The following is a 27,847-nucleotide window of genomic DNA, read 5'->3' on the forward strand; positions in this document are numbered from 1 at the left end:
GTTTACGCCATCAATGCAAAAACAAGTGCAAAGTGTAAAATCAACATGTTGCGGCATTATGGGGGGTTATGAGTCAGTCTTCTTTGAGCAGTAACTTCCTAGAGTCGTCGCCTAGCAACTGGTCATTTACCAATACTGTTTTCATTCCTTGGTTGTTAACCTATTACAGCGAGCCATGTCAGTCATAAAGGCATTTCAAGAAGTCAATTCCCTGCAGCTCCTCAGAGGTAAGTACACCTGCTCCACAGGGCCGATAAAGGCTGGATTGCATTTGAAAGCCTTCAGTGTAGACCAGTTGTTTGATCAACCTGATGGGGTGCATCACAAAGGAGCAAGAAGACAGGGGGCACAGGGTCGTCCTCAAACAGGCCTTCATATTAGTTCGGCCTTGTAGATTTGCACAGAGTTGGTTAGTTATGTCAGATTCATGTCATCTCTGTTTTACATGAATACACAGATTTGGTTCAGATTAATTAAACAACATCTTGTGAATTCTGTTACACTTGGCTTGTCAGACTAGCTGTTCCTGTTTAGATACTAAGCTACACTAACCATCTCTTAAATATAGCCTTCATAGTCTTCTTATCAATCTCTGTGCAGAATTTTAAAAAAGCAATTTTCCAAAACGTCAAATTGTTCCTTTATTATTTTGATTAAAGCAGTTTTAAGTAAGTATTGTACTTGGGTATGCTTTGTTACTTTCCAACCTCATCTAATCTGTTGCTATTATGAATGTGACGCTGCTTTAGCAGCCAGACATACTTGATTTACTGGTCGCATAGAGTTTTCAGTTAAATGACTATATAGAGACTGACTGAAGCATCCTGCAGAGACATGCTTCTCACATCGATTCAAACATCATCCTCATGTCTCGTGGACGGTCTAAAACTAATAAATGGAATTAGTCGAAGTCATTTCTTTGGCATTATAGTTCAGTTTGCTCTGATCTTTTTTTGAATTTGCACATTAAGTCTTCACTTACCAGAAACATATTCGCTTGTTTTACCCTCAACTCGTTAATCAATCACCATAGAAACCGAGGCAGTATACATTCTGTGTCTTGATCATTTGGATGCAGTATGTACTACACCTGAGTCTGACTTTCCTGGTGACAATTAATAGAAAATGTATGCTAGCAGCCCGCAGCCCCGAAGGGTTTTTAGTGATAATGAGAACCCTTGTCCTCTGCCTTAGTCAGAAATAGCTGCCGGCAATTGTCAAAGGTGTTGGACGTAGTCATCATGCTAGTGGTACATGAGAGCACCATTAGTGGTCAAGCCCAACTTACAAATGTGCCTGCTGTTTTGTCTGGTACTTAGACAAATTACTTTAAATTGCATAGTATTTAAAAAGATGCACTAGCCTGGGTACCTACTTTATTTTTAAGTGAAGTACCTCTTAAACGCACTTGCTCATTCAATTGCTTGAGCAAGAGCATCATCTTGTTTAATTTCTTATTAAGAATCATACAGTGTGGTCTGGATGTGCTTGAGAGGAAAATCTACAGACACACACACATTGAATGATAAAAAGATATTCACCTTTAACAACACCACAAATACAGAAAAAAAGAAAACAAGAAACACATTTACTGCTTTAGACATACAACACAAGCTAACACAGTCCAACAGTTTCCAGCACACACTAAAACCTGAAAAATGCATGCCAATGTTAAAAAATGTTTTTTTTATTTGTGAAATATAATTAAAAACTGCCATGTATTATTAACCCAAATACTACCCAACAGGTTCATGACCTATTGCACACAGTGTCGACCACTGGCAGTTCTTTTTGTGTTTTATGAGACATTGAGTATTTCTGTTTCACAAATGTTTCTTCTGCACTTGCTGAAGTAGTAAATAGATGCTATGTGACATTGTATCACACTCAGACATGTTGCAAAGAGAGTTCTGGGGTTGCAAAAGCATCACACTGGCCTGGAGGTGTGCAGAAAACAGGTTAACTTTTTTAGGATTCAGTCACAAAACAAAAAGTATCATTCAACAAAGAAATGTTAGGGTGCTGCTCTTCCCATAACATACTAAACTGAAAAACCCCAACCTTCTCTCCAGTTCAAATCAGCCTATCAGAGTGGAGCTGTGGAAGTTAACAAGATTAACAATTAAAAAAAACACATAATTTATTGGATTTGCTTGTGCCAACAAATTCACATTAGATTCTGCAATATAACCAAAAATACTGTACATTCAAAAATAATCAACATACAAGCATTATTTACCTTAATTAATTGAGATTCTTCCACATATTCGGTCAGCCAATGAAAATAATAGCAAGGGTGGGCCAGGGAACAGTGAGGGAGTTGGTGCTTCCTCACAAAAATGAAAAAAAATAAATGAAAAAAAGCAAAAAAAACCGAATAGAATGACTTTGCTTACTATTTTGATGTGTTGGGGTCAAGACATTGTATCCTCAAGCCTCAGACACTGAAGTTCACACTGACTGTAATACAGTGAGTCAAAAAGCATCCTCTGAGTGTTTGACATTTTTGTCCTATTGCTGTCTGCTGAGCCAGATTCTGTGTGATAGATGAAACACGCTTGGAGCAATCAATTCCTGGTATGAGGGAATAGAGGACAAGTAAGTTTGGACATGTGTAGCACATTACAAGTTTACAAATGTCTTTTTCTGAATTGCAGACATTATTTTGGAACTGGTTAGACGAGGAGGCAGAACAGTGTGTACAAGATGCAGCAGCTGACAGAAATGAACAAAACCTGTGTACATTTTTAGTTGTACTCTATTTCAACAATGTAACTCTTGTCCGGAAAGCTTCAAAACATTTTGAAATATCCAAGCATCTTGCTTTTCTTTTTGTGGGCCTGATAATATTTTGCATACCACCTTGACATGGTGCACTATATGAAGTGCTACAGTATGTGAACATGTGCAGACACAAAGAGGTCCCATTAAGTATTAATCAGTGGATGCAACAGTTGTGTCAGAACAAATCTTCACACATTTGTATTCATGAAGCATACACATACAGCATCTCACCGAACGATGAGCACTCTCTTAGGGAGTTGAGGTGGCTGAGCGAGCGTGTTATCGCCTTTGTCTCTCCCAATTATTTCTGTATCTCTCTGCTGTGAACTATCAGATAAAGGTAAAACTAAAAATCAGCAGGCATGTAATCAGTGGTGCTCATGTACACATCTGCAAAAGGCGGCAGTGATCACGTATGTGAGCAAAATGTCAGTGCCAATGTGTCAGCATATGTTGAAAAGCAAAACTTAAACATCTTTGCTCTCTAAGGATATCTGCACCAGTGATAATGTACACACATGATACAGCCAGTGATTCAAACATCCAGCTTTGGTACATTTACGTCCCATTTTGGCTATAAATAAATGTCTAAATGTACGCATCGTCTGTCTTTCTTTTTCGACAGTGGTAGTTTTCAGGTGAGATATGGTAAGTACGAGGTATTGGATTGAAACAGCAGCTTTTATCTTTTTTGCCAGGAATGTCATCAGATATGAGATGAGTGTTTCCTGAAGAAATTGATTATTTGTTTCACAGAACACAGAGAGCAATTCAATTTAGTGTGAGGGGGTGGCGATGAAGAGGAAAACAACCCTTGCGAGCACAGCAAATGACGTTTGTCGAAACATTGCGTTTTTTAATGCCATGCTTGTCACTATTCAATTTGTTTCAGTGTCAGTTTGCTCTTTGCGCTTTTGTACCGTTGTTCTAAGACGTATACTAGTTGCAATATATTCCTGTATATTTGCTATATAGAACAATGCATGTTTATTTCTGCTTGTCTAACTTAAATAGATAATACAGTCTCAGCAAGTACATACTGTATCATTATTGAATTCATCACATTTATTCATTCCACTTCCAGGAAACAGGAAGATCATTTTTCTTTACAGTCTGTTGATTTAATCACAACTCATCATAATAACAATTAAAATGGACTGTATTGAATAGACTGCACATTACTGCTGTGTACAATAGATTAAGCATAGTATATATGTTTAATTGGCTTTGGACTGCATTATTGCAGGACAATGAAAATGTACTGTCAGAAAAGTACATCAAAAGTGGATTATGAAACACATGACTAACTATACTGACATCTGAAATAAACAAAGTTACTAAAACAAACCCCAAAACAGACATAATACCTGAAAATAAGCTTAAAAAGTTCAATAAAAAAGTTTGAAATAAGAGCGCAAGAGGCACAGAGACTCAAGATCAGCTAATCTGCTGATAGAACTCGTACATGACAATACATGACTGTGAATTATGGGTGAACACCTCCATACTTGATTTTGGATATCAATGTCAGAAACAATTTCACTCATCAAGTAGACTTTGATCAGCATTTCGCCACTGTCTGAGTAAAGATATCAGCTCATTACTTGATTTCTACTTACTGTAAATGAGCACATTAGGACTCCGCTGTTTATTTTCTTTCCATTACATGTAAATGAGAGGCACTAGGAGATGAATGGACTCATAGAGGCACAAACCGTTTTCTGGCCTGAGTAAAGTTCACAGATCCCTCATATACTGATGGCTAACTTTAACCTCTGCGTTCACAGCTCCACTATTTACTTTAGTTTCTGGATGCAGTCAATGGTCTGCAGGAAGCATTGGTCCAGAACGAGGGAATACCTCTGAGGAGAAGGATGGAGAAAGGAGTCATTCAAACCTGGAATGACAAATAGGTGAGGCTGTTTACGTATGCTGTGTTTACATAAGTTTGTGTTTGGTTTGGTGGGTTATTGGGCATTTTGGAATAAATCTTCACCTTTTTGCGTAATACAGCTACATAAAACAATATTAAAATTGTTTGGCAAAGTGGAATTTATTTGAAAGTGATGACACTCTTTAACGACTGAAGTCAGTAAGAGTGGTCATATTAATCTGACAACACTGGTTTTTCACTGAAATAAAACAGTAAAATAAGCATCGAGCAGCAAAAAGCTTTATTTAAAATCCAAAAGCTGGTAACATCAGTCCTGTTCAACTACCACATGTTCAAAATAAAAGCTCTAGATTACATGTTGCTCACAAACACTGGCTTCATTTTTATTTGAAGTTGTGTTATGCAGATTTTTTAAAAAAACAAACAAACAAAAATTTATTAAGTTAAACATTTTCCCTGGAATCGGATGCAGTTAGGGACCATGACAAGTATTTGCTCCATCAACACCCTTTCTGACGCACATTGCTACATTTGATACATATTTGGCAATCCTGCAGGGCATGTAGTCATTAAGCTTATGGTATCTCATCCGTTCCTCCAATGACACATCTCACTCTACTACATTAAAGGTGCCTCACCTTCTATCCAGGAGGTATTCAACACAAGCTGTTTTTTGTTACTCTGAGCATAAAGGCTTTCTTCATCATGTCCAAACTCTGATATTTTTGTCTTGTGGCACTTTCTCGCTCAGTCCAATGGGGACCTGCCAATCTCCCACAGGGTCCTGGAAGAAATAGTGCGGTATTTGAAGCAGTACACTAACTCAGCCATGGTTTTAAATTAAGCGTGATGTGGAGGGAGAGGAGAAGCAGGAGGGGGTTTCTGCTGAAATCCTTTTGGCTTCATCGGAAGAAAATAACTCGGATGTTAGTATGAATGTAGAGGCCACTCCCACAAGGCTACGCATATCGAGACAACCTTTGGATTAAAAAGCTAAGATCGCGTACTGTACATACGTGTGACACGCTCTGGGGACTGTATGGAGGACTACAGTGGGAGTTTGTGTAGCTTGAGCCTGCATTCATTTTCAACCACTATTCCCACACAGCTGGTTACAAGTCAGAAATGATTAGCAGTAATATTTAAAAGGAATATTGAAGTCTTTGGTAACTTAACTGGGGTGTTTAGTATTTAGATTGGCCTGTCACACATTTATGTACAACCATCGGGAGCCAAAAAAAACTCAAAAATCTCTAGGAGGGTCATAGCCATGAAGGTAAACAATATATTGTAAATATTTGGTTAAGATCCGGTTCCTGTTTTATTGATTAAATTGGACGAACCATTAGTTTTACATTACATTATTGCTCTGTAGTTCTCTGAAATGAAATGCACTTACGGTTGCCAGCAGTGGAAAAGACATATAGATCTAATAAAATGTGACAGTGACATTTATAAAACAGCAAGAACATAACATAGGAAACCAAGGGGACACTTATCTGGTGCCATCAGGGTTAAATTGAAAGATCTGCTTCTCAAGGAACTTAAGTGGTTAAACTGAGGTCACCCAGCACATCACAAATGTCTTGAAGGCTCAAACGACGAAAAAGACGGAGATCTACAGGATGTTTGTGTGGCAGAAGAGGAGAGCCTGTTTCCTGCAGGCTGCTGTTTGTCACATGTGACAGGAGAAGGTAGGGCTCAGCTGGACGTGAGGTTGAGCAGGGACCAGCCAGTTCCCCTGGTTAGTGTCTTGTCTAGGCTGTCACAGAGCCTGCAGGAAAACATGCTTGACTTGTCTCATCACGTCACTGCAGAGCTGCAGGTCATGGTGGAGAGTGCTTTTCAGCGATGCCCTCAGCACCCTTCATTTCCTCCAGCTGAATGACCAGCCAGGAGACAACATACAAGAGCAACATGGACATCTGTGTGCAACCCAAACATGACGGTTGGAATGAGCACTGTCCACAGGCTGTGTCCATTTCCATGCATCACTATTTCTGTCTGGTTTAAATTTAAAACTGGGAAAAACAACAATCTTGTTTTCAGAACCAGCTCAACTACTGTGTTGTCACAAATGCCAATGGACTTGTTGGACAGTCTATTAAAATCGCCTGTGGACAGTTCCAGTTGTTCAGACTCCTGCCCTAGATAGCCACAAGCGAAACAGACAAAGGGAGAAATTGATGAGTCAGAGCATAAAAAAAAAATGAAAATCTGCTTGACATTATTGCATCATGTTGTCACTCACACTTGGCATATCAATTCTATCCTTGCTGCTTTTACAGTCATTACTTTGAATCTAATTGTGTCCTCTCCAGCTGCTGCTCCAGGATCACCATCCTCCGGCGTTCCTCCTGGTATTCCTGTTTGGCCTCCAAAAACCTCTGGTACATCTCTTTTTCTCTGGAAGATTCAAGCAAGATCTCTTTAAGTTTCAAAATAGTTAATAAATATTGCCATTCCTTTTGATAGTGAGTGTACAGATGGACTCTTCAGTTTAACATAGAACATTAAATTGGTTTGCTTTGATCTCTACTAAATGTGATGCTTAGTGTAGATACAAGCATAATACTCTTATATTTAATTCAGTCTGAAGGTGTTTGCACACATCAGTCAGAATCAGACTGAATAAATCAAATTAATTCCGAGGCTAAGAGAAAACAATGCTACAATAAATAGAAAGCGTGTCCTTGCCCTTGATATGGGCACTACAACAGACTACAAAAAATACTTATAACAAAACATTCTGATGTTTGTGATGCAAAATCTGAATCTGAAAATCAAATTAAATCTGAAAAATATTAAATGTCAAAGCTCATGGATTCTGCCAGTCCTGGGACTAAGATGTCTTTTATACATGCATCTTACTGACATTTTGTCATATTAGCTTTTTGTTAGACTATATTAGACTTTACGTGAGAGAAACGAGCACTAACATTGATTTAAATCTCTATTTGGCAAAGAAATACATTTCCACTAACACCATGTACCATTTCCGATAAAAAACTGAGAGTATATTTACTTTGTCTGTAGGACTTTAACCAGCTCAAAGAGTCTGTCCTTCTCCACGCAGAGGGCTCTATATTCATTACACTGAGTCATCAGTGCGCTCACATCAGCGGAGCATTGTGGACATTTTAAAAAACTTGGACTCCTGAGAAGAAAAGGACACAACATTAAAACAAACATGTTTGCTGTTCGTTCATTTCACTGTGCAACTGCACATGTTTATCAACATATCCGAGTAGATTTATATCTACTTACATGAATTCTACACTACTTCCCACAGCAGGCAGCACCAGTTTGTGACCAAATTTGGAAACAGAACTGGAAAAAGAAAGATGACAGACAGTCATATTAACAGGAAATCCTAGTAGAATACACAGCCCCAAACAAAATCAATAACCTGATTACACAAAGTCCCCTATTTGCTACAGTGAATTGTTAACCCTTAGTTTGCCAGCCCAGATCTTAGAACCCAGTCTTAATGTAACAATAGAGATGTAAATGCATCATCAATAGTCTTATTGACTGTCAGTGACTAATTCTTATCAAGTAAATTAACAACATTCATATTCCAATGATCATTTAGTATGGTTACCATTAGTGCACGTACCCTGAAGATGTTATTCTCTTGTTAATGTCGCCCTCTTCAGGAAGAGATCCTGAACTGCAGATCGTCTTGAGGTTGGACTGTCTTTCCGATCCCTCCTCCTGCAGCAGATGTACATTTAATGGCTTGGCCAAGCATTAGGACAAAAGTTTAAATGGACAAATACTTTTTTCAACTCAAATTTTGTGTTCTTTGATACGAAGTCCAATGCAGCAATCATTTTGCTGAGCTGAGTTCAGATCTTGATTTTGCTTTTTCTGTTTACCTTGGCAGGGAGCTGCTGGATTTGTTCCTCTAGTTGTTTGATCTTGGACTTAAGCTTTTGGATCAGAGCGCTGTGTTCTGAAGGCTCACTGCTCAGCTGCTGGGTCTCCTTGCTCTGTTGGCTGAGTCGTTTCAGCACGTCCTGCATCCGGGCCTGCTGCTTCTGCCAGAGATAGAAGGGGCAATGATTGTCACAAAAGATTCCTGATTATTTTTGTATTATTCTGGCTGAAAAAATGATTCACTGGAAATACAAGTTTTTCACTTTATAATTGAAAATATAGTCAGATACGCTCTACATTGTCTCCTACACAATTTGTGTGTGTACACATAATAGAAGATAAGTATATAAATATAAGTAGATATTTTAGTCTTATCTAGGCCTTACCAGCAGAGCATCCACAAGCTCGTCGTCATGTTTACCCTTCTCCAGGAGGGTGGATATCTGGACCTTCAGGGTTTTCATCTCGGTAGACAGAATTTTGTTCCGGGCTTTTGAGGCTTCCAGCTTTTTCTTCACCTCCTCATGGTCTTTCATGAGGGCCTCATAGTCTACTGAGATCCTCTGTACAGGCGTGGTAGGAGAGCAGTGTCTTAGCACATTAACAAATTCTTCTTTCTATTCATTCACAATTATTGTACAGCACACGCACCTCAAATGCCTCCCTCTTCTCCTTCTCGATGGAGCGAATGTAGCTGAGGTTCCTGTCCTGGGGAGGGGTTTTCTGAAGTACCCCCACACCCAGAAACTCTTCTTCTACACTCAGGACACTTTGCTGTCTTCGCTGATTTGACTGGTTCAACTGCTGCTCAAGGTCCCGTACCTGTTGCACAATTCCTATTTTTGTTAATGCTGAATTAAGTGAAATAATTTTGGACCTTTTCATTTGAGAAACACATCATGTTTTTAAGTTGGACTCTTTTAGCTTACCCTTGTCTGAAGAGCCAGTATCTGCTGAGAGCGACCTCTAAAACTCCCTGGGCAGCTTAGCAATTGCTGAAGGTTGACCTCTTCCCCAACCTCACTGATCAAAACCTATAACAGCAGGTAGTGGATCATATTTTGGAACACAGAAGTCATCGATTAATTATACTGTGCCACCTACAACACCTTCACAAAGAGTCTTAAGGCCTGGGAAAAGTCAGTCTGTTGTCATCATTCTGTACATTTTATCGCTCGATAGGTTTGGAAACATCTCACCAAAGGACTGCAGTTGAAAATGAGCTAGCTGACACAACACTGGCACGTTTACAGAAATGTTGGTTAATATGTTTTAGAAATAAATGAATTTAAATGAAGTGTGAATATGCTATTCTTATTGAGAAGTTAGACTTAAGGCAGAAAAAAAAAGATACTACCTTCTGAGCTACTTTCAACTCCTGTTTGACAGATTGAACCTGGTTGCGATACTCAGTCACTTTCAGCTGGGCAGCAGATAATTTCTCTTGCAGTGATTTCACCACTGGATTGTCCTGCTTTTGTGAACAGATGGTGTATGATTCAGACTGAGTTTCAATCATTTAAGTTAGGGAGACATAAAAATAATCTTATGGTAAAATACCTCACAGTCTTCAGTGGATCTCCTGTTCTGTGACTTGGTATCAGTCTTTAGCTCAGGTGGAGAGTGCACCAAAGCAACTTGCAGCTATAGACAGGAGCATACCATTACACTTATTCAAGTATTCCCTTTGGAAATAATATCAATGATATTATAAACCACATATTTTTGATTAAACAAATATATAGTTTAAAACAAATTGTTCATCAAAAATGAATAGATTTTTTTTTGTTACCTCTTTTTCAAGCTCTTTAATTCTGTTGCTGTGTTGCTTGGATTTAATCTTTTCTCGCTCAACTTCAGCAGCTAGTTCTCTATTCTTCTTGGATAACTCCACTATCTTGGTGGCTGCTATATCCCCTGTCAAGCCCGATGTGCCTAAGCGGATGAGTGAATGAGTCATGAGGAAGCAGGGATGGGATGTATCTATAGCATCACTGTGGTGCAAAATAAGTGGAGGTTACCTGCTAAAGCCAGTCGTTCTTCTTCTCTTTTCTTCTTCAGGTGTTTAATCTCAAAATCCTTCTCGCTCAGAAGTTTGAAGAGCCGACCATTTTCATCCTTAAGCTCCCTCAGCTGGTCCAGCAAAGTATCATTCTGTTGCGATCTGCGGGGCGGTAATTAACATGAAAACACTCGGTAGAAGAGAGAGATCATTTGCAAGTTGAGAAAGGGATTGTTTGCATCGATTTGTATCTTAACGCATTCATTCAATCATATTTTTTTGTTTAATCAAAAAAAATTTGATTGAATGAAAAAACATTTGTTTCAGCCTCTGTAAGACTCACCTGTCTTCCTGAACACCTTGCTTAGATAGATCCAAATCATCCTGGGTATCGCTGACATTAAGCTTATCTGTTTCTTTATCCTTCTTCCTGTCCAATATCTTTTTCTCCTGCTGTTTTTGTAGTGCTTGGAACTGAAGCTTCAAATCCTTTAGTTCATCATCATGCTCCATGATCTGTGATGGAGAAAACAATCAACTTGTGATGGAGAAAATGGCAGTGGAAATCAACATTATGGACGCTTGGATATACATTTCCCTTGATTTAAAGTGCCACAATTTGGCACTTTCTTGTTTAATTTTACCAGCCTGGCAATCTTTGATCCATCATTACTTACATTTCACTAGCAGATCAAGTTTAAGTGATACAACACTTGTTGAAATAAAGGCCCTGGATTTGCCCTCCTACTTATGCAGAGCACAGATGTTATCATCACTGATGCTCCTTGCCTACGGACTAAAAATGACTTACTTCAGTCTTGTTAGCCAAAAAACAAAAACGATATTTACTATTTGACGTGACGAGCAGTTAGCGAGATAACGTCGACGTTTAAGATAATGTGAGCTCTCAGAACTTTAATTCCTGAAGTGGCACATCAAGTTAGGAAAATAGCTCACCTGTCATTTATCGAAGTTCCGCCCTTGTAAACGATTCAGAGGCTGTTTTTGCACTGTGACATTTCAGTTTTGGTACTTGAAGCATCTGGTAGCAGCTCTTTTACTGATTGCGACGCTGCTGTATCCATAGCAACGGCACCCTCGAGATTTCTGACAAGATGTCGCGAGAGTAGGGAGAACGTAGTCATGGCAACGAGAGGGCGCTACTAACTACTAGACAAACAGTCTGTGACGTTGGTTAAATATTATCCAGTTTAACATTTTTTCACTAGTCAATAAGTGATAAACTTCTTTTTAACTTGGTGAATGGTTTCAAAGGAGGCGGGAAGAAGTTAGCTAACAGTAACGGCTGCAAAAGTAGAGCAGGATAAACGTTTCTAAATGTGTGCAATGTGCTAAGACTCACTAGTAAGTAGTAATAGGTGTGAGTAATGAAGCCTTTATCATTGAGCAATATCCTACACGACCGCAAGGGGGTGAGATATTCTACAAAGCAGCTTTGTCAAAGGTAAAGGGACACCAATGCCAAAAAAAACTAAGAAACAATGGCACAAGTGTTTTGTCAGCTTGGAATATACTGGCTGTGTGTACATGTTTAAAACAATCATACATATATGTTTTTAGTTATAAACTGTTCTGTTTCTAAACAGAAATGTAAAAATACTATTTCTCATTTGATAGTGAATGCCACAGAAGCTTCAGAGTACCTCATCCTTCGACCCAGGACTGAAGGAAAGGGATCGTCCCTGTTCCCCTTTGTAACATGATGCAGTTGCACAACCTGATTTCAGGTAATCTTGTTGATTCCTCAGATGTGCGTAATACTTTCCATCACATGAGTTCCAAAGTCACAGTGACACAGCATTTTATAGCATCATGTTTAATTTAATGGATCTCCTGTTCAGATCTTAAAGTAAAGCGGGGGCAATACAGGAAAGCAGAGCAGTTTTATCTGATGGGAGTGGTGGGGTTATCTTTTTTTGAATGACTGTGTAATGGTTTTGTTTGTCTCTGGATACCACAAGTTGCACAATAAGTGTTCATTTCATTTTGCAAGTTAAGCAAGTTTGACCTCAGGTACAAGAACATCAATTGTAATAAACTGTACACCCAATTGCCAACTTGTTATGCACACTTAACTAAAACTAAGTAGTGCAGCCTTCAACTGGTCATCTATTCGGATTATGTCCTGCACTGACATCGTATCCTGAAGAAGACTTGCTCTTCTGCTTTTCTTTACATGTCACACCAATGTTCGACCATCTTTACTGATATATTCCCTAGATCAAAATAACTTTTGTTTCTATTGTTATATATTATTGAGCAGTCTTTGTGACTGAAGCTCCTGCCATCCTAGCCACAACAATAAAACATTTTTTTGTCTTGCCATTTGGATATAAAATCAGAATTGACTCATATATCCAGGAACATTTCCTTTACCTGTCTGTACATCAGACTATATTAGTTTTAACTAGATGCACAAAACAAACTGTTAACTGATTATATATTGCCATTCGTATGACAAAACACAGTTTCAGTGGGAGGCTTCAAAACACAACAGGATTTCAGAATAAGAGACTTGTCATTTTTATTTTCAAAGGGAAAAAGAAAAAAAAATATCCAAAAATAATGTTCTGTATTTGCACACAACACCAACACAACTTTGTGAATAACTTAACAAGGCATCTATGTAAGCATATCACAATACCGACTATAAAGATGAAATTTTATAGGTTACACTCTGTAGGTCTACCTCAGTGACTAATGAAACACTGGACCCATGTGTATCACAACATAGTGATAAAAATATGAAAAAAAAGACAACCTTTACTTTCAGTTTGTATAAAGTCTGCTAAAGAATTAACTACACAACTATTTCCATCTGATTAATGTATATTTTTATTGTAGGATAACCTGATGCTGTAATGACATTTGTCCTTGCTGTTAAAATAATGTGAAAGCACAGGCTTTGTGTATATTGTCAAATCCTTCCATAATATGCCACTAGTGCACTGGAATGCCCATTTTTAAAAAATGGGCTAAGGTGCAATTTCAATTTGGCAGTACAGTACAGTAGTACATAAAAGAATACAGCTGGTAAAAGACAATAAACCTGTAAAAAAAAAAAAAAAAAAAAAATCAGGCGACCTGCCATTGGTAGTTATCTATGAATCTAGGCTTGACGTTGTCGTACCATCTTCAACTGATTTACTAGATTTTATAGTTTTTGATATTTCACTCACACGTCACTCAAATTCAAGGTAGAGCTTACAAATCAGTAATGTCGCCCGTCCACACAGATATGAAACCAGCTGGGTTTGCAACTGCAAACACACAGTGTTAAAGCAGCTGAGATCAACACACCTCATTCTCAATACAGAAATGATAGCTCGACCCTCTGGTGCTATTTAGAAGGCCCTGTAAGAAGTGTAATCAATAAGTTATAATAATTTACAGTGGCTCGAAGGGATGTGCGCATACAAAAATTATGACACATCTCGAAAAAAATAAACGCTCTACACGTCTTAATATGAGGTAATATTAAGGGACATGTATGTCAGTGTAAGATTTCACTTGTGCTCCACCGCTTTCTGTTCTTGTATGGGTTTTGCAAAGTATTCTTTGTACATTGAATACAGGACGCCTAAAAACAAAGAAACAGACAGATAGGTTACATGACAGTCCTCAAATTGTGCAACAAACTGAAATAAAAATAAAGTTATATTCAGAAATGTGACACTTCTGGCTACATACCAATAGTCATGGCTCCGACCACAAAGCCTTGGGCAGCCACACGCATGTGGATCAGGTGAACTGACATTTTTGTGTCTCCCCGACTTTTCATTTTCATCAGTCTGTAGCCAACAATGCCAAGGAATCCAGCCATTCCTGCAAGGAAACAAGACGGGTGGATCAATTCGCACAGATGACTAACTGAAACAAAGTCAGTGTGGCTTTTATAGTGCTAAAGTTTGAGTATGAATCCATCTTTCACAGAGTAGCCTGATATGAGACAGTATTGTTACACTTCACTACAGGAAACTGAGTGGGTGGATTCAAAAGGTCTGGACCCCGCCAAGGGACACAACGTACTACTCACCCACTGGGACAAATGGATTTTCCTTTGCTTTGCGCATGAACTTGGACTCGTTCTCGTCATAACTAGTCATCTTGGCTAAAAAAAAAGAAAAGAAAACAAAAGAAAAGTTAAGTTTAAGAGCAAGAGTTAGGTTTTAGTCCTAAAACACAGCATGCTAACTCCCATTCACACCCATTCTCGGTGTTAAAGCCTCACTGAAAAACCCAAACAAGTTCTGGATAAGCTTAAAGTTTACTAAATAATGATTAATATTTAATATTTAATATTGTACCTCAAGCCGGTTTGTAACTGACTGTTCAGAGCTAATGTAAGTTACCACATGAGCTGCTCAGAGGTTACACATGAAGGGCAGCAGGAAAACACATCCTTCTATAGGCCTGGGTTACTCTACATATCCTGCATACTGTAAAACACATCAACCACTGACCAACGCTATGTTATAATTTATTTAAAGTGGCTTATATTTGGATAAAATAAAACAATCAAGATCCGAGGATCGCCGTTTTAAAAGCACATAAAACCTCCGTTACATCCGTCAGAGTTGGACTTATTCTTACCCGTTTGAGATGTGTCGTTAGTTGACTCGCCTGCAAAGAAATTGTGATGTTTTATGAGTCTTAAAGTCTCAGATCACACGCTCCGTGTAAAGGAAGTGCGGAGCCGGCTACGTGATGTAACGCACGTTTGACGTCAGCAGGTTTTAGGCAGCGTGTTGTGTTCAAATCATAGGAGAAAATGGGAAATATGGGTTCCGCCTGGGAAATTCTTTCAGGTTGTAAGCTTCTATCCCAGTACAAGTTTTGTTGTCTCGTAAATGACTCATCAGTTTTGGAACTTAGACTTTATTTATAAAGTACTTGCATTTGTGAATAAAAAAATAAAATAAAAATACACCTTTAGGATATGATGTTGTACATAAAACCAGTTATCCGTGGATGCTCTCAGGTGGATTTGTTTGTTGGATTGCATCTTAGTCTTAAAATAAATAGCACAGTAATGAAGTTGACAGTGGTAGCAGACGGTGTTGCATAATTCAAGTTGGCTACATGTTCGCCTAGGCAACATATCACCGTCACTATGATAAACAGTTAAATCATGTTATATATTGCAACAGCACCACCTACAGTTTAAATGAATGGGTATCCCAGTAAAATTTGGTAGATTAAAAAGTAGTAGTAGTGTTTTATTCCATTTTTGAACAAGAATAATTCTTACAAATTATAAATGATATGGGTCTATGTACAGTTTAAGATGTGCACTGTGCTTTAACATGTACATCCATCCATCATTGTGATCAGTCAAATCCTGCATGCTGTCTATAATTTATATAGACATGCATACACTTTATGTATATCCATCCGGTATTTATTTCTTTACACTATTTGTATGGTTTCCAGCTTACGTAACACTTGATTTGATTCTAAACAATGTATGTAGCTATTACTGTTGATTTTTGTTTATCTACTCGTTTATACATCACAGTTTGATGTTTGTTGTACCTATCTTTGTTCAGTTATCATAAGTGCAACAGGTTGGTGATAAGTGGTAAATCCGATGTGTCATGAACGCAGCATCATTTCACAAAATCAAAGATAGTGAAGCGAGCGTGAGATTGTTATCCGAGCCCCATGGCCGTGTCGTTTGTTTCATAATGAAACAAAAGACTAATTTTTCCACACGGTCAGCTGATTTTTCATGACATCAGATTGCATTTGTAGCTGTAATGTATCACATTACGTCTATAGTCGGAGAAACAAGAGAAACTAACACCTCTTTCAGCGTCTGTTCTGACCGGGACACTCTGTTATAATACCACGTTGGTTTACGCTTACGTATGATCTCTCTCTACGCTGCTCTCTGTCTGAGTGTTGTCTCATCTTACGTAAAATGCCCCAGTATGATTTACCGGTGGTAGGTGGCAGTGAATCCTCTTGTTTCACATGTTGATCTCTGGGATGATGTAACAGTGGGGAGATGTCATGAGGACGTTGGCTGCACGTTTCTGCAACGTGCTGCATTAAAAGAACTAATACAATACTTCTAATAATAAGCCGGGGTTGCACATTTTAAGGCTTTTAAATGTTTTTGGCTTATAGAATACAGTCCGAATATAGTACTGGTTCTATTAACTGTTGGTTTTTATTATTGTTATAGAGTAATAATTATAATACAACCTATCTGTGTGTATGTGGACACACTTAAAGGTACAGTGTGTAGGATTTAGTGCCACCTAGCAGTGAAGTTGCAGATTGCCACCAAATGCCTCACCCTCTCCTTCAAGTGTAACGCCCAAACCCCACCGTGCCCGTCCATAGCCTCATCGTGGGTAATACGCTGCCGTTCTAGTTCTAGTCTAGTCTAGTATCAAACCCCACTGGCTCCGGCGTGGTCTGTTTCAGACGCGTCCCAGAAGCATCTCTACACTCGGCTACGCATGAATGGAACTACCAGTCAAAGTCTGAGGAGAAACTCTTCCTGTGAAAATCACTTAAAAAGCAAAATGCCAAACTGAAAGCTTAAAGATTCTGTACTTGTTTAAATTGTTCATAGGATATAAAACATATAAAAATACACCCTAGACAAGCTGAAGCAGCAGGATACATCTTTGGTTTGTAATATTTTGCTACGTTTCTGCGAGAGCTTCTGCATTGTGTTCAACCTCATTGAGACTGGAAATCTCAAACAGCTTTGAAGCCCTAATGACCCTCTGGCTTTTCCTTTATGCAATTATAGACTATCAGTTTGCACTGATCATGCACCAGGCCCTGATGAGCAATGTAGATTAAAGTAGACAGCTAAAGGAAGGAGTGCTGCAAACAAACATCACTACCCCCAGACAACCTTCAAAGAACATAATTTAATAAACACATTTTAGATTTATTTCCATGTGGTTGTATCGTGTTATCTGCTGATCCAACCGTCTGACCTTTTGCAACCTTTTACTTTATCTTGTGTAGACAAGGAATTTGCACAGGAATCCAAAGAACTGTTATCGAAGAAACCACCTGAGTCAAATAGCTCAAAACCATGTTGTCTCAGTCATGGTCATGCTCTAAAGATAGAAAACATCTCCACCCAGTACTAAATCAAAATGCAAAGACATAAAACAAATAGTTAATTAATTAAAAAGCATACCAGTAAAAAAAAATATACAGTCATATCAGTCTGTTGTAGACTGGTGTATTTGGTAACAGCCTGAGTGCTTCGTCAACAGATTAGTTTGCTTTAAGTTGCAAATTTCATTGTCCATTCCATGTGATTATGTAAGACGTCAACTTTTCCTAAACTCAGACAAACAGCCCTGTTTCCAGTTTTGTGACAATACATTTTCCAGCCAACCCAAGAAGGTTTAAAGTAGTTTATTTAGCTAAAGAAGTAGGAGAACTGGGGTGGTCGGTAGCGTAGTGGGTTGTGCAGGCGCACCGTGTATAGAGGCCACAGTCCTCGCTGCAGTCGTCCCCGGTTCAAATCCCACATCGGATGGCCCTTCCCCTGCTTCCTGTCCCTCTTCAACTGCCCTATCCCCAAAATATACTTAAAAAAAAAAAGAAGTAGGAGAATTGTCTGAACCCACAGAGAAAACACTTAACCCTGCTGCTGCTGCATATTTGCTTTGTAAGATATTGTCAACCTGAAAAGTAATTTGTAATTAAAGCTGTCAACAGACAAATGTAGAACAGTAAAATATTTGTCTCTGAGATATACTAAAGTAAAAAGTTGCGTAAAATTGAAATACCCAAAGTATCTCTAATTTGTATTTAATCAAAGTAAAGTACTTCTAAAGTGTGATTTAACCTAGCCAGTGTTTTAGATTTTGGGTTAACAGATAAAAATGGTGAAAAAGTTAAAATAACAGCATTTAAAAACATAATTACAAGTGTAAATGTGCAGTAACTTGCTTTCTTTATACAGTGATTCTAAAACAACGTATTGCTATACCACAGTACTTGTGTATTTTACTGTGACAAGTTACGGTTTAATATAATAATTATGTAGCAACATGGCAAAATAAAGTTAAAATTAGCTTCACCTCAAGCAGCTACATGAAAATTAATTACTTTTGATAATTAAGTGGTCTGATTATACTACTGGTGGCATTGCTACTTTTACTTATGAATAGAGAATTTGAGTAATTCTTCCCCTAATGACTGTATTGTCACTGATCATCCACCCTGGCATCCCCATCCCTTTTTTTTGTTTTTCTGTTTTTTAAATCCATTTAAACAACTGAATAAAAATGGACCTCACTAGAACAAGATGTCTTTTGTGTTGAGTGACAGAGGATGGACAACATTCACAGGATAAAGTTGTCACTTTATTGCTCTTCAAAAGCGAGGGGTACAAATTTAATGCCATTGTTAGTGGCTTGACATTAAAATGGATTTGAAATGAAATTATTGCATTAAATATTTTATAAATACTATTTCTGAACAAGAATAATTTCAATCAATTCCAGAAGGTGGTGCTACATGTCTACTTACATAGTTGAGGAGCAACACAGGAAAAACAAACACTGCAGCAAACACTTAAAATATTAATATAAATATATTAAATATAAAAGTGTAAATGAGCACTAGACAGCATTTGCTGCTCTGAGCACAAGCATTGGATTAAGCAGAGAATGACCTTTTGTTTATCAAATACCTCTGACACACTGAAAATGCTTTCCTTATCAAAACATCTGCGTAAACACACAGTACAATGCTTCTTCATTGTCTGTTTTTTTTATTTTTTTTTTATTTTGCCACCAGTTAATTAAATACTTACGACTTTTTTCTAATTTTTTTAATGTGGCCCTAATACTCCGTAAGTTTCAGTATTAGTGCAACACAAAATTTTAGTGAGTTTCACATTCACCAACTTGGTTCACTACTTACCTAAAATAGCTTCCACATTTCCTGGAATTCAGAAAGCTTGCCCACAGACACTGGGAGGAGCAAAAGCTGGGTTATCATGCAGAGTATAACCTCTCTGTCACTCTGTAACTCCAGGAGTTATTAGTCATGGAACTGCTGCTGCCGATCCTTCTTGGCTTTCTCGCCGCTCTAATCGGAGGGCTGTATCTACTCAGGGTATGTCGACAGCGGCGACCAGGAGAACCCCCTTTGGATAAGGGGCTTATCCCTTGGCTTGGTCATGTTTTAGAGTTTCGCAGGGATACATTGAAGTTCATAGACAGGATGAGGCAAAAGCACGGAGATGTGTTCACCATCCAGCTGGCAGGGTTTTATGTTACATTCCTTCAGGACCCTCTGTCGTTTGGGTCTCTCGTTAAGGAGAGTCGAGAAAAACTGGACTTTAACGAGTTTGCAAAACAACTGGTGCTCAGAGTGTTTGGTTATAAAGCTATCGAGAATGACCACCAAATCCTTCACCTTTCCAGTAACAAGCACTTGAAAGGAGATGGCCTGGAGGTCATGACGCAGGCCATGATGACTAATTTGCAGAATCTGATGTTGCACAGTATCGGATCAGCTGCAGCTCAAACGACCTGGATGGAAGACGGACTGTTTATGTACAGCTACAATATTGTTTTTCGGGCTGGCTACTTATCACTGTATGGCAATGAACCATACAAGTCAGAAGAAAGTGAGGAGAAAGCCAAAGAGAAAGACAGAGCTGAATCCGACGCCTTATTTTATGAGTTTCGGAAATATGACCAACTCTTTCCTAACCTGGCTTATGGGGTCCTGCCACCAAAGAAAAGGTTGGAAGCAGGGAGGCTATTGGAGTATTTCTGGGATGCTGTGTCAGTGCAGAGGATGAAGAACAAGGACAATATCAGCCGCTGGGTGTGGGACATGCAGCAGGCCAAAGATGAGGCAGGAATGAAAGAGTCAATGATAAACAAGTACATGTTTGTCCTTCTTTGGGCCTCTCAGGGCAACACAGGGCCTTCTGCATTTTGGCTGCTTCTTTTCCTCATGAAACACCCAGAAGCCATGACAGCAGTGAAGGAAGAGGTGGATAAGACTGTGAAGGAATCTGGGCAAGAAGTCAAACGTGGTGGCCCTTTAATCAATCTGACACGTGAGATGCTGATGAAGACACCAGTCCTGGACAGTGCTGTTGAAGAGACCCTCCGACTCACTGCTGCACCTCTCCTCACCAGAGCAGTGATCCAGGATATGACACTCAAGATGGCTAATGGGCGTGAATTCTTCATTCGCAAAGGTGACAGATTAGCAACCTTTCCTTACAGCGCTGTTCATATTGACCCAGAGATCCACCCTGACCCACATTCATTCAAATATGACCGCTTTCTGAATCCAGATGGGAGCAGGAAAACTGATTTTTACAAAGCAGGGAAGAAGGTGAAGTATTACAGCATGCCATGGGGTGCTGGGGTCTCCATGTGCCCTGGGCGTTTCTTTGCCACCAATGAGCTGAAACAGTTTGCTTTCCTGATGTTGGTCTACTTTGAGTTTGAGCTGAAGAATCCAGATGAGAAGATACCTGAAATTGACTGCAGGCGATGGGGCTTTGGATCGATGCAACCTGTCAGAGATGTTCAGTTTCGATACAGACTCAGATATTAAACCAGTCAGTCATTTTTCTGAAATCTCATTTTCGTGTTGATTTTCTCTGCAAGCTTTCTTTTGAAGGTTTCAACAATGAAGCATGTGAAGTACTTTTGGAAAAAGTGGCAAAAGCTGGTTGTTTCTCTGTTAATATTTTAAACACTCTTATGTTAGATGGTCAACATGATGGTAGTTATCCTTTGTTATTAATTTGTTGAATGCAACTACATATCTGTTTATGTAATCTTAGTAGCAGAGAAGGTGTCACGTGTCTTATCTTCTGTCTCATGACATGTCACTGAACTGGTTTTTCCAGTTCAAGGTCAGTTTTTATTTCTTATAAACTCATGAAACCCCAATGATCTATAATTATAGTTTCTTAATATGATTGTGCAATAATTCAATGTTTCAACCTGAAATTACACTGAGAAGAATCCAGATGAGAAGATACCTGAAATTGACTGCAGGCGATGGGGCTTTGGATTGATGCAACCTGTCAGATATGTTCAGTTTCGATACAGACTCAGATATTAAACCAGTCAGTCATTTTTCTGAAATCTCATTTTCATGTTGATTTTCTCTGCAAGCTTTCTTTTGAAGGTTTCAACAATGAAGCATGTGAAGTACTTTTGGAAAAAGTGGAAAAAGCTGGTTGTTTCTCTGTTAATATTTTAAACACTCTTATGTTAGATGATCAACATGATGGTAGTTATCCTTTGTTAATAATTTGTTGAATGCAACTACATATTTGTTTATGTAATCTTAGTAGCAGAGAAGGTGTCACATGTCTTAGCTTCTGTCTCATGACATGTCACTGAACTGGTTTTTCCAGTTCAAGGTCAGTTTTCATTTTTTATAAACTCATGAAACCCCAATGATCTATAAATATAGCTTCTTAATATGATTGTGCAATAATTCAATGTTTCAACCTGAAATTACACTGAGGTAGAAATAAAGTTGATTTTCTTGACCCGGTAATGCTCTCTGACCTTGATTTTGCAATGTAATTGCTCAGTGGACTCTGTTTGCGCAACATAATGATTTTGACAGTTAAACAGCTTCCCATAACCAGTTATTGCGTATACTCGTGTGTGTGGTAATCCACACAAATTATTCATAAACTGTAACAGTACTTTATAATGACATTAATTAAACACATTCAATTAGCATTGACTAAACACATTCAGATTGCTTTTTAAGTGATTCTTAGTATCGGACAAAACATGAAGTTTTGTCATATGTCTGTGCACATTTTTGTTCTATGACTACACGTACAACCTAATGACATACAGATGTCTTCTTAGCATCTGACAAAACATGAAGTGGAGTTTAGTTTTCCCGTAAGACATGAAACTCTTCACACAGTCAGCAGTCATTGTGGATTAAACTGGGGATCACTTTTCGTTTCATTCACTGGGCTCATCTTTAATTTCAAATTCATGAAGTGTTTTCTTTCTCAAACTCAACCACCACCACATGTCTGTGTTCATTTTGCACGTATGACTGCTTCTTGGTACATTCTGCCACATATAGTTTTTTTCAAACCATACATTCATCTTACCAAATGAGAACAACCGTTATTTATCAATTGGCAACACTCATGTTTATCTCCTCTCCAGGTAATGGAGCATGTATGCAGCAAAGTTGATGTTTTCAGCAGCTACACACATCACTTGAAGATTCTTTGCCCACTGTTTAGCCAAATATAGCTGCATAAAGTCCATAACATGGTAATGACATAGAATAACATGGAAGGAACAAAGGACTTTGAAGAAAGTATTAGGAAGGGTGCAAGTACAATCTATGAAAATTGTTTATATTGAATAAAGTGAATTTGTTGCGGCTATCAGGTGTGTGGAGCTGCTGGGTTGAAAAGATTCCTTTTTGACCTGTTGCAGTCTTAAAATGCCTGTAGTTTTTTTTTGTAGACTGTTTTTGCTGCTTGAATACATAATTAGAAAACTGTTATTTGTTGTTTGGTTCAGGCACAGACGGACTATTTCCCTGTGTCTGTTTCCTTCTTCATCCCATAAGACTAGTTACAGTTTAAAGAACTTACTGTAAATTCCTGTTTGTTTTAAAACTTTTGATTTAGTTTAACATGCAGAGAAAAGCCGATAAAAATGATGCTCAATAGGGTCTGTTTCTCACATTTTTACAGTACAGCTAATATTCCCTGAAAAAGTAACGATAAATTAGTCATAGTGGCTTGTGTCCCAGACGTGAATAATCAGAGTGGTACAGTGGTTTGCACTGTCACAACATGAAGGTTCCTGGTTCAAATCTCAGCTGGGTCCTTTGCATGTTCTCATGGTTTCTCTTTGGGTACCCCTGCTTTCTCCGACAGTCTTAACTAGTGACTCTAAATTGCCCATAGGTGTCAATGTGTGTGTGAATGGTTGTTTGTCTCTGTGTCAGCCTTGTGATGAACTGGTTGCCTTGCCCCAGTTTCAGCTGCAATAGCTGGATGGATGGAAATACTGCATGTGGTGGAAGTCGGGCAGGTCCCAAGTTCACACATGTAGTTTTCTGATATTGCTTCAGTCATGATCCAATCAGCCCATGTTGGTGCCGTGCTGATAAGATAGCTAGGTAAAGGGATTGCTTATCTTCATTACACGCTAAAAGTTTGCTTAAACTGTAAAATGATTTTTGCACATCTTTATCTAACCAAATTAGCCCTTTGTTGTTGTTTTTTTCACATCAGTATATTTTTATTCTTTTTCATAAAACTTAATGTCAGACAATGCTTTGTAAGACCTTATCCTTTGCTCCAGATAAATGTGGCAACACCTGGCACTTTATCTAGTTATTCATTAATTCTGTATCTCAGTTTAGAATCAGTTATTGGAATCACTTCTCGGCAAGTAAGTGTCTTGACGGCACCTGGCTGCATCCGGCTCATCATAATATCATAAATTGTTAATTTTCTCCATATATATATTAAACATATATAAAATAAGCTTTTTCTTTTTTTTGTGGAACAAGCAAACGAATTCCACTAACAGTTTGTGGATATACTTTATTCTTCAGGACACATGTATACTATAAAATGAAATCCAGTGGGAAGTACAAATAAGGACTGATTGAATGAGTGATTTATTCAAAACAGTAAGTAAGGAATGAGGACAATAGGAGAATACCAAGTGTTTCTGCTGAAAGGTCAGAAATACTGACACACACAAGGTCATTCTTGCCCTGCCCCTATCATGCAGTGTCCTACCTGATTACGAGTTCAACTAGTTCAGTTGTTAACCTAATAAGCAAGTCCTCTAGTTCATCAAGTTCTCAGAATGTCTGACGAAGTAACAGATGAAAAAAACACTGTGGAAAATAATATTCAGGTTTTTTGGAAGGAAAATACTTGCAGATGTGGAATGTGATTGTTGCTACTATTTATAACATAACATGTTTGTTTCTTAGAATAAAGTAATTCATTTGCCAAATAGCCAATTTATATCATCTTTTTATTATTTTATATCTGATTACAGCTTACCAACACAGTACAAGCTCATGTTTTGCCTACATCTAAGTTCGACTTAAATTTCATATAGTTTTGTGATACAAAACAAGGACTGAAGGTCAAACACATAGCATGCCATGCCACATCAAAAGGAGTTGTCATGCTACATTTAACTGAGGAAAAGCCTTACACAAGCTTCCTTGGCCTTCAAAAATAACTGTTGGAAATATAACTTTGCACACGCACAAATATGCACACAGATAAATCAGAAAAAGCAAAGGTTTTGGAGGTCCAGAGCTGCGTCGCTGTTCATTTCTGGGTGAATGAATGTGGTCGTAGTAAGAATAAATAAAACAGTGGTCATGGCAGACGGCCTGGAGGAACAATGGGGCCTTTGGTAGGATGCTGGTCTCCTGAGTGTCCGGCCTGTACTTGGTGGTGAGGGGTTTTGAAGAAAAATGAACCATTGTCTCTCTTTTCCTGCTTCTGAGCCTGAGCAGTGAAACGATGCCTCTGGCTGGATTCACGCCCAGGGATGACCTGCCATAAAGCATAGAATAGGCTCCTGCTTACCCACATGGACAGGTAGGTTCGGTTTCTCATAGTTGTTTTTTTTAGTTTTGTGGTGCTGTGGATTGTTCGGAAGGCTCTCAATGTATCAAATTCTTGGCTATTTATGCAAAAAGAAGGCTTTTATCTTTTTTCCAGCATTTGAAGTCAACTGGATATGTAGACATAGACATGACTTGAAGTCAAGTGGCAGGAAATAAGTAAGTTGGCTCGTTAGGTTTTTTGCCAAAATATAACAAAGTGAGGCTTAACACCGTATTGAGATGTTTAGTTTTTAATGCAGTTGATGATTATTTCACAATGTTGTCTCACATGGTGTTTGTGTTTTGTATTGTATCCTTGAAAATCACTTTATTACCTGTTGTTTCATTGGAACTAGCACTAATTCATTTAACCTCCTGCGAATCTGTGTCCTAATATGGGGACATTAGATTTTGGCTTCCCTGCACAATAATACTGTATTTTGCTCAACTTAGACCTATTGCCCTCATTCAGGGATACTTACTGTGCTGTTTAGTGGTCAGAGAAGTTTTTTTGTGAAAACTACTAATTGTTCAAAGACAATGCTTAGTTTTATGTTTATCAGGTCCTACTTATCCCAAATAGCTAGGAGAAATTAAAAATACACACCAAACAAAAGCTTGGGTCTCAGGGGGCTGTTTTGTTAGTCCTTTTTGACTTAAAGTAAATGTATTTATCGAAGTACTGGCCAAGAAGCAAAAATTCAACACAATATACATTTGTTTTTGCTTTATAATAAGATACAAGTATTCTAACAGGAACGCAACCTGGACACACACAATGTAATCTGCATAACCACACTTCCTGTTTAAACTACTATGTAAACTCTAGCTGTATTGTGTGTGCCATATGGCAATGCACTTTAGGAAATGGCAATTCATTAATATGAATGATATATACACTGCATTCCTCAGCTATCAAAATTAGATACGTTAACGAACTAATGTGTGGGATTTTGTGGCATATGTAGTTGATGATTTGATGTCAACCTCGCCTGCAGACAACACAAAAAGCCCTATCTAGAGTCAGTATTTACTTTGTACAGGTCACTGGACACAGGTTTGTTTATATGTTGTGCCATGAGTTATTGCTCCCAGGATCAAGACTGTTATCATAGGGGGTGTCGTTTAGCTCAGTTGGTAGAGCAACTGTCTCATGTACAAAGGCTCAGTCCTTGCTGTGGCAGCCCAGGGTTTGTATCCGAGCTGTGGCTCTTTCCCGCATGTCATTCCCCATCTCTCTCTCCCCACATTCCTGTCAGTCTTTAAACCGTCTCTGTCAAATAAAGGCCAAAAAAGGCCAGAAAAAAAAGGACCGCTACACAGGTCACCGCTCACAGGTCCTTAACCTCAGTGTCCGAATGTGACACTCTGTTGAGTGTGTCATTCAAATACATGATTGCCATCTAGTGGATAAAAACATCCATGGACAAAAGTAGAGAAAAGTAGATACCAATGTGGGTTTTAAGAGCAAACACACATTTGACATTATTTATTCAATATATTAATAAGCAGATGTTACTTTTATATTTATTTATATTTAAATTTTGCCCAATCTGTTACTTCTAGCAAGTGCTTTGTAGCACATTTCCTTTCCTTAACAATGCCACTGACTTAATAGCCAAGCTTTAAATATCTCGTACACTATACAGTACGTGCATTGTGTACATACAGTTTTGAGCTCAGCTACGCCAAAGAGAGAGAGTGTCTTGCAATCATTGGTCCCACAGCGTTGCTACCAGTGTCTGGAGTTCACTGAGTTGGAGAAGGGCAACGGCACAAAGGCATCTGGAAGGAAGGAGATGTAGTAAACATATCTTTGGTAGTCCAAATGACCCTGACTAAGTCTGCTGCTCCTTTAGGCTCGCCCCAGATCAGCCCATGACATGGCCAGTCAAGACAAGATAATGTCAAAGATTAAGGCCCTCCAGCTCTACAAGCAAAGCACTGTTATTTTGTTTTATTTGGATTGGTAGTTGTGTGTTGGTAGAAAAAAGGCATCAGCCAGTTGGTGTAAAAAGGACATCACTCTATGGTCCTGGTTTTAACACATTATGAACATTTTTGTCAGTCTTGTTCTCAACATTATTAATTTTAGGGAACCGCTGTGATCCAGGAGTTGCTGAGCAAATGTAAATTAGTGTGCTCTGCTTGTGATCTACTTCAACATGAGTATGGCATGTAAACATGCAGTATGTTTTCTCTTTATTATCACCATCACAGTATTTCTATTTGAAACACTGGCTTCATCTAATCACTTTTTAAAATTGATTTAAAATTTGCTGATCAACTTGCAACTTCAGTTTTTGAGTCCAAATGTATGATGTGGAATGAAGTTGAGGGTTATTTTTAAGCAACTGAACTCAAGTAGATTAACAAGTTTCCATTGTTTGGTGAGTGCAGTGTTAAAAAGGCGTAATGGGTACTCATTACAGTTGCATTGCTTGTATGTAAGAGATGCAGAGTGCTGGCTGAGGGAAGTTGTTGGCATCCACCTCAAGGCTTCATCTGAGTCGCTTCAGTGGAGTACAGCCTTAGCAAAACTGGCACGGGATGCACTCACCCCGGGGGTAGGATAGACTCGGGCTGAGAAACTGAGAGAAAAATGAGCAAATGAGATTGGACTGCCACCACTCTCAGGCTGCCTATAGGAT

General features: G+C 38.5%; 4 protein-coding genes and 1 long non-coding RNA gene across 11 annotated transcripts in view; 3 read left to right on the forward strand and 2 right to left on the reverse strand.

Annotated features, from left to right (window-relative positions):
* The first annotated feature begins 135 nt into the window (after positions 1-135).
* On the forward strand, positions 136-7,103 carry LOC113748118 (uncharacterized). Its single transcript, XR_003464135.1, has 3 exons — positions 136-227; positions 4,572-4,697; positions 7,000-7,103. It is a non-coding gene; the product is annotated as an uncharacterized LOC113748118 (long non-coding RNA).
* Positions 4,722-11,672, reverse strand: ccdc13 (coiled-coil domain containing 13). 4 transcript variants are annotated; one of them, XM_027290617.1, is made up of 16 exons: positions 11,520-11,672; positions 11,240-11,358; positions 10,906-11,078; positions 10,582-10,724; positions 10,353-10,495; positions 10,121-10,204; positions 9,918-10,034; positions 9,490-9,594; positions 9,212-9,382; positions 8,947-9,123; positions 8,560-8,721; positions 8,298-8,395; positions 7,946-8,008; positions 7,704-7,835; positions 6,974-7,084; positions 4,722-6,825 (listed from the first exon to the last, which is right to left on the reverse strand). In XM_027290617.1, the coding sequence occupies exons 3-16, from the start codon at positions 11,073-11,075 to the stop codon at positions 6,813-6,815; spliced, it is 1,689 nt and encodes a 562-aa protein (XP_027146418.1). In that variant the 5' UTR covers positions 11,076-11,078; positions 11,240-11,358; positions 11,520-11,672; the 3' UTR covers positions 4,722-6,812. The 4 variants fall into 4 exon arrangements, with proteins under 4 accessions (XP_027146418.1, XP_019122663.2, XP_019122661.2 ...); XM_019267118.2 differs by lacking the exon at positions 11,240-11,358 and having other exon boundaries at positions 4,723-6,825; positions 9,918-10,031; XM_019267116.2 differs by lacking the exon at positions 11,240-11,358 and having other exon boundaries at positions 4,723-6,825.
* A 26-nt stretch (positions 11,673-11,698) lies between these two features.
* gjc2 (gap junction protein gamma 2) overlaps positions 11,699-27,847 on the forward strand; it is a 24,019-nt gene continuing 7,870 nt past the window's right edge. For 2 of the 4 annotated variants that reach the window (XM_019267135.2, XM_019267138.2), the window contains exons 1-2: positions 11,699-12,027; positions 12,201-12,310. The gene's annotated coding sequence lies outside the window, so the exon portion shown is untranslated. Of the gene's footprint in view, positions 12,028-12,200; positions 12,311-25,089; positions 25,189-27,847 lie in introns of those variants that run through there. The other 2 variants (XM_019267137.2, XM_019267136.2) reach the window with 1 other exon arrangement.
* higd1a (HIG1 hypoxia inducible domain family, member 1A) lies at positions 13,083-15,330 on the reverse strand. Its single transcript, XM_010729210.3, has 4 exons — positions 15,177-15,330; positions 14,620-14,694; positions 14,274-14,408; positions 13,083-14,163 (listed from the first exon to the last, which is right to left on the reverse strand). The coding sequence occupies exons 2-4, from the start codon at positions 14,687-14,689 to the stop codon at positions 14,090-14,092; spliced, it is 279 nt and encodes a 92-aa protein (XP_010727512.2). The 5' UTR covers positions 14,690-14,694; positions 15,177-15,330; the 3' UTR covers positions 13,083-14,089.
* Positions 19,565-21,474, forward strand: LOC104917693 (7-alpha-hydroxycholest-4-en-3-one 12-alpha-hydroxylase). The gene has a single exon (XM_010729211.3). It carries the CDS (start codon positions 19,623-19,625, stop codon positions 21,156-21,158), a length of 1,536 nt encoding a protein of 511 aa, XP_010727513.2. The 5' UTR covers positions 19,565-19,622; the 3' UTR covers positions 21,159-21,474.

The sequence above is a fragment of the Larimichthys crocea genome, chromosome II, assembly GCF_000972845.2.
Source record: "Larimichthys crocea isolate SSNF chromosome II, L_crocea_2.0, whole genome shotgun sequence".
NCBI lineage: Eukaryota > Metazoa > Chordata > Actinopteri > Sciaenidae > Larimichthys > Larimichthys crocea.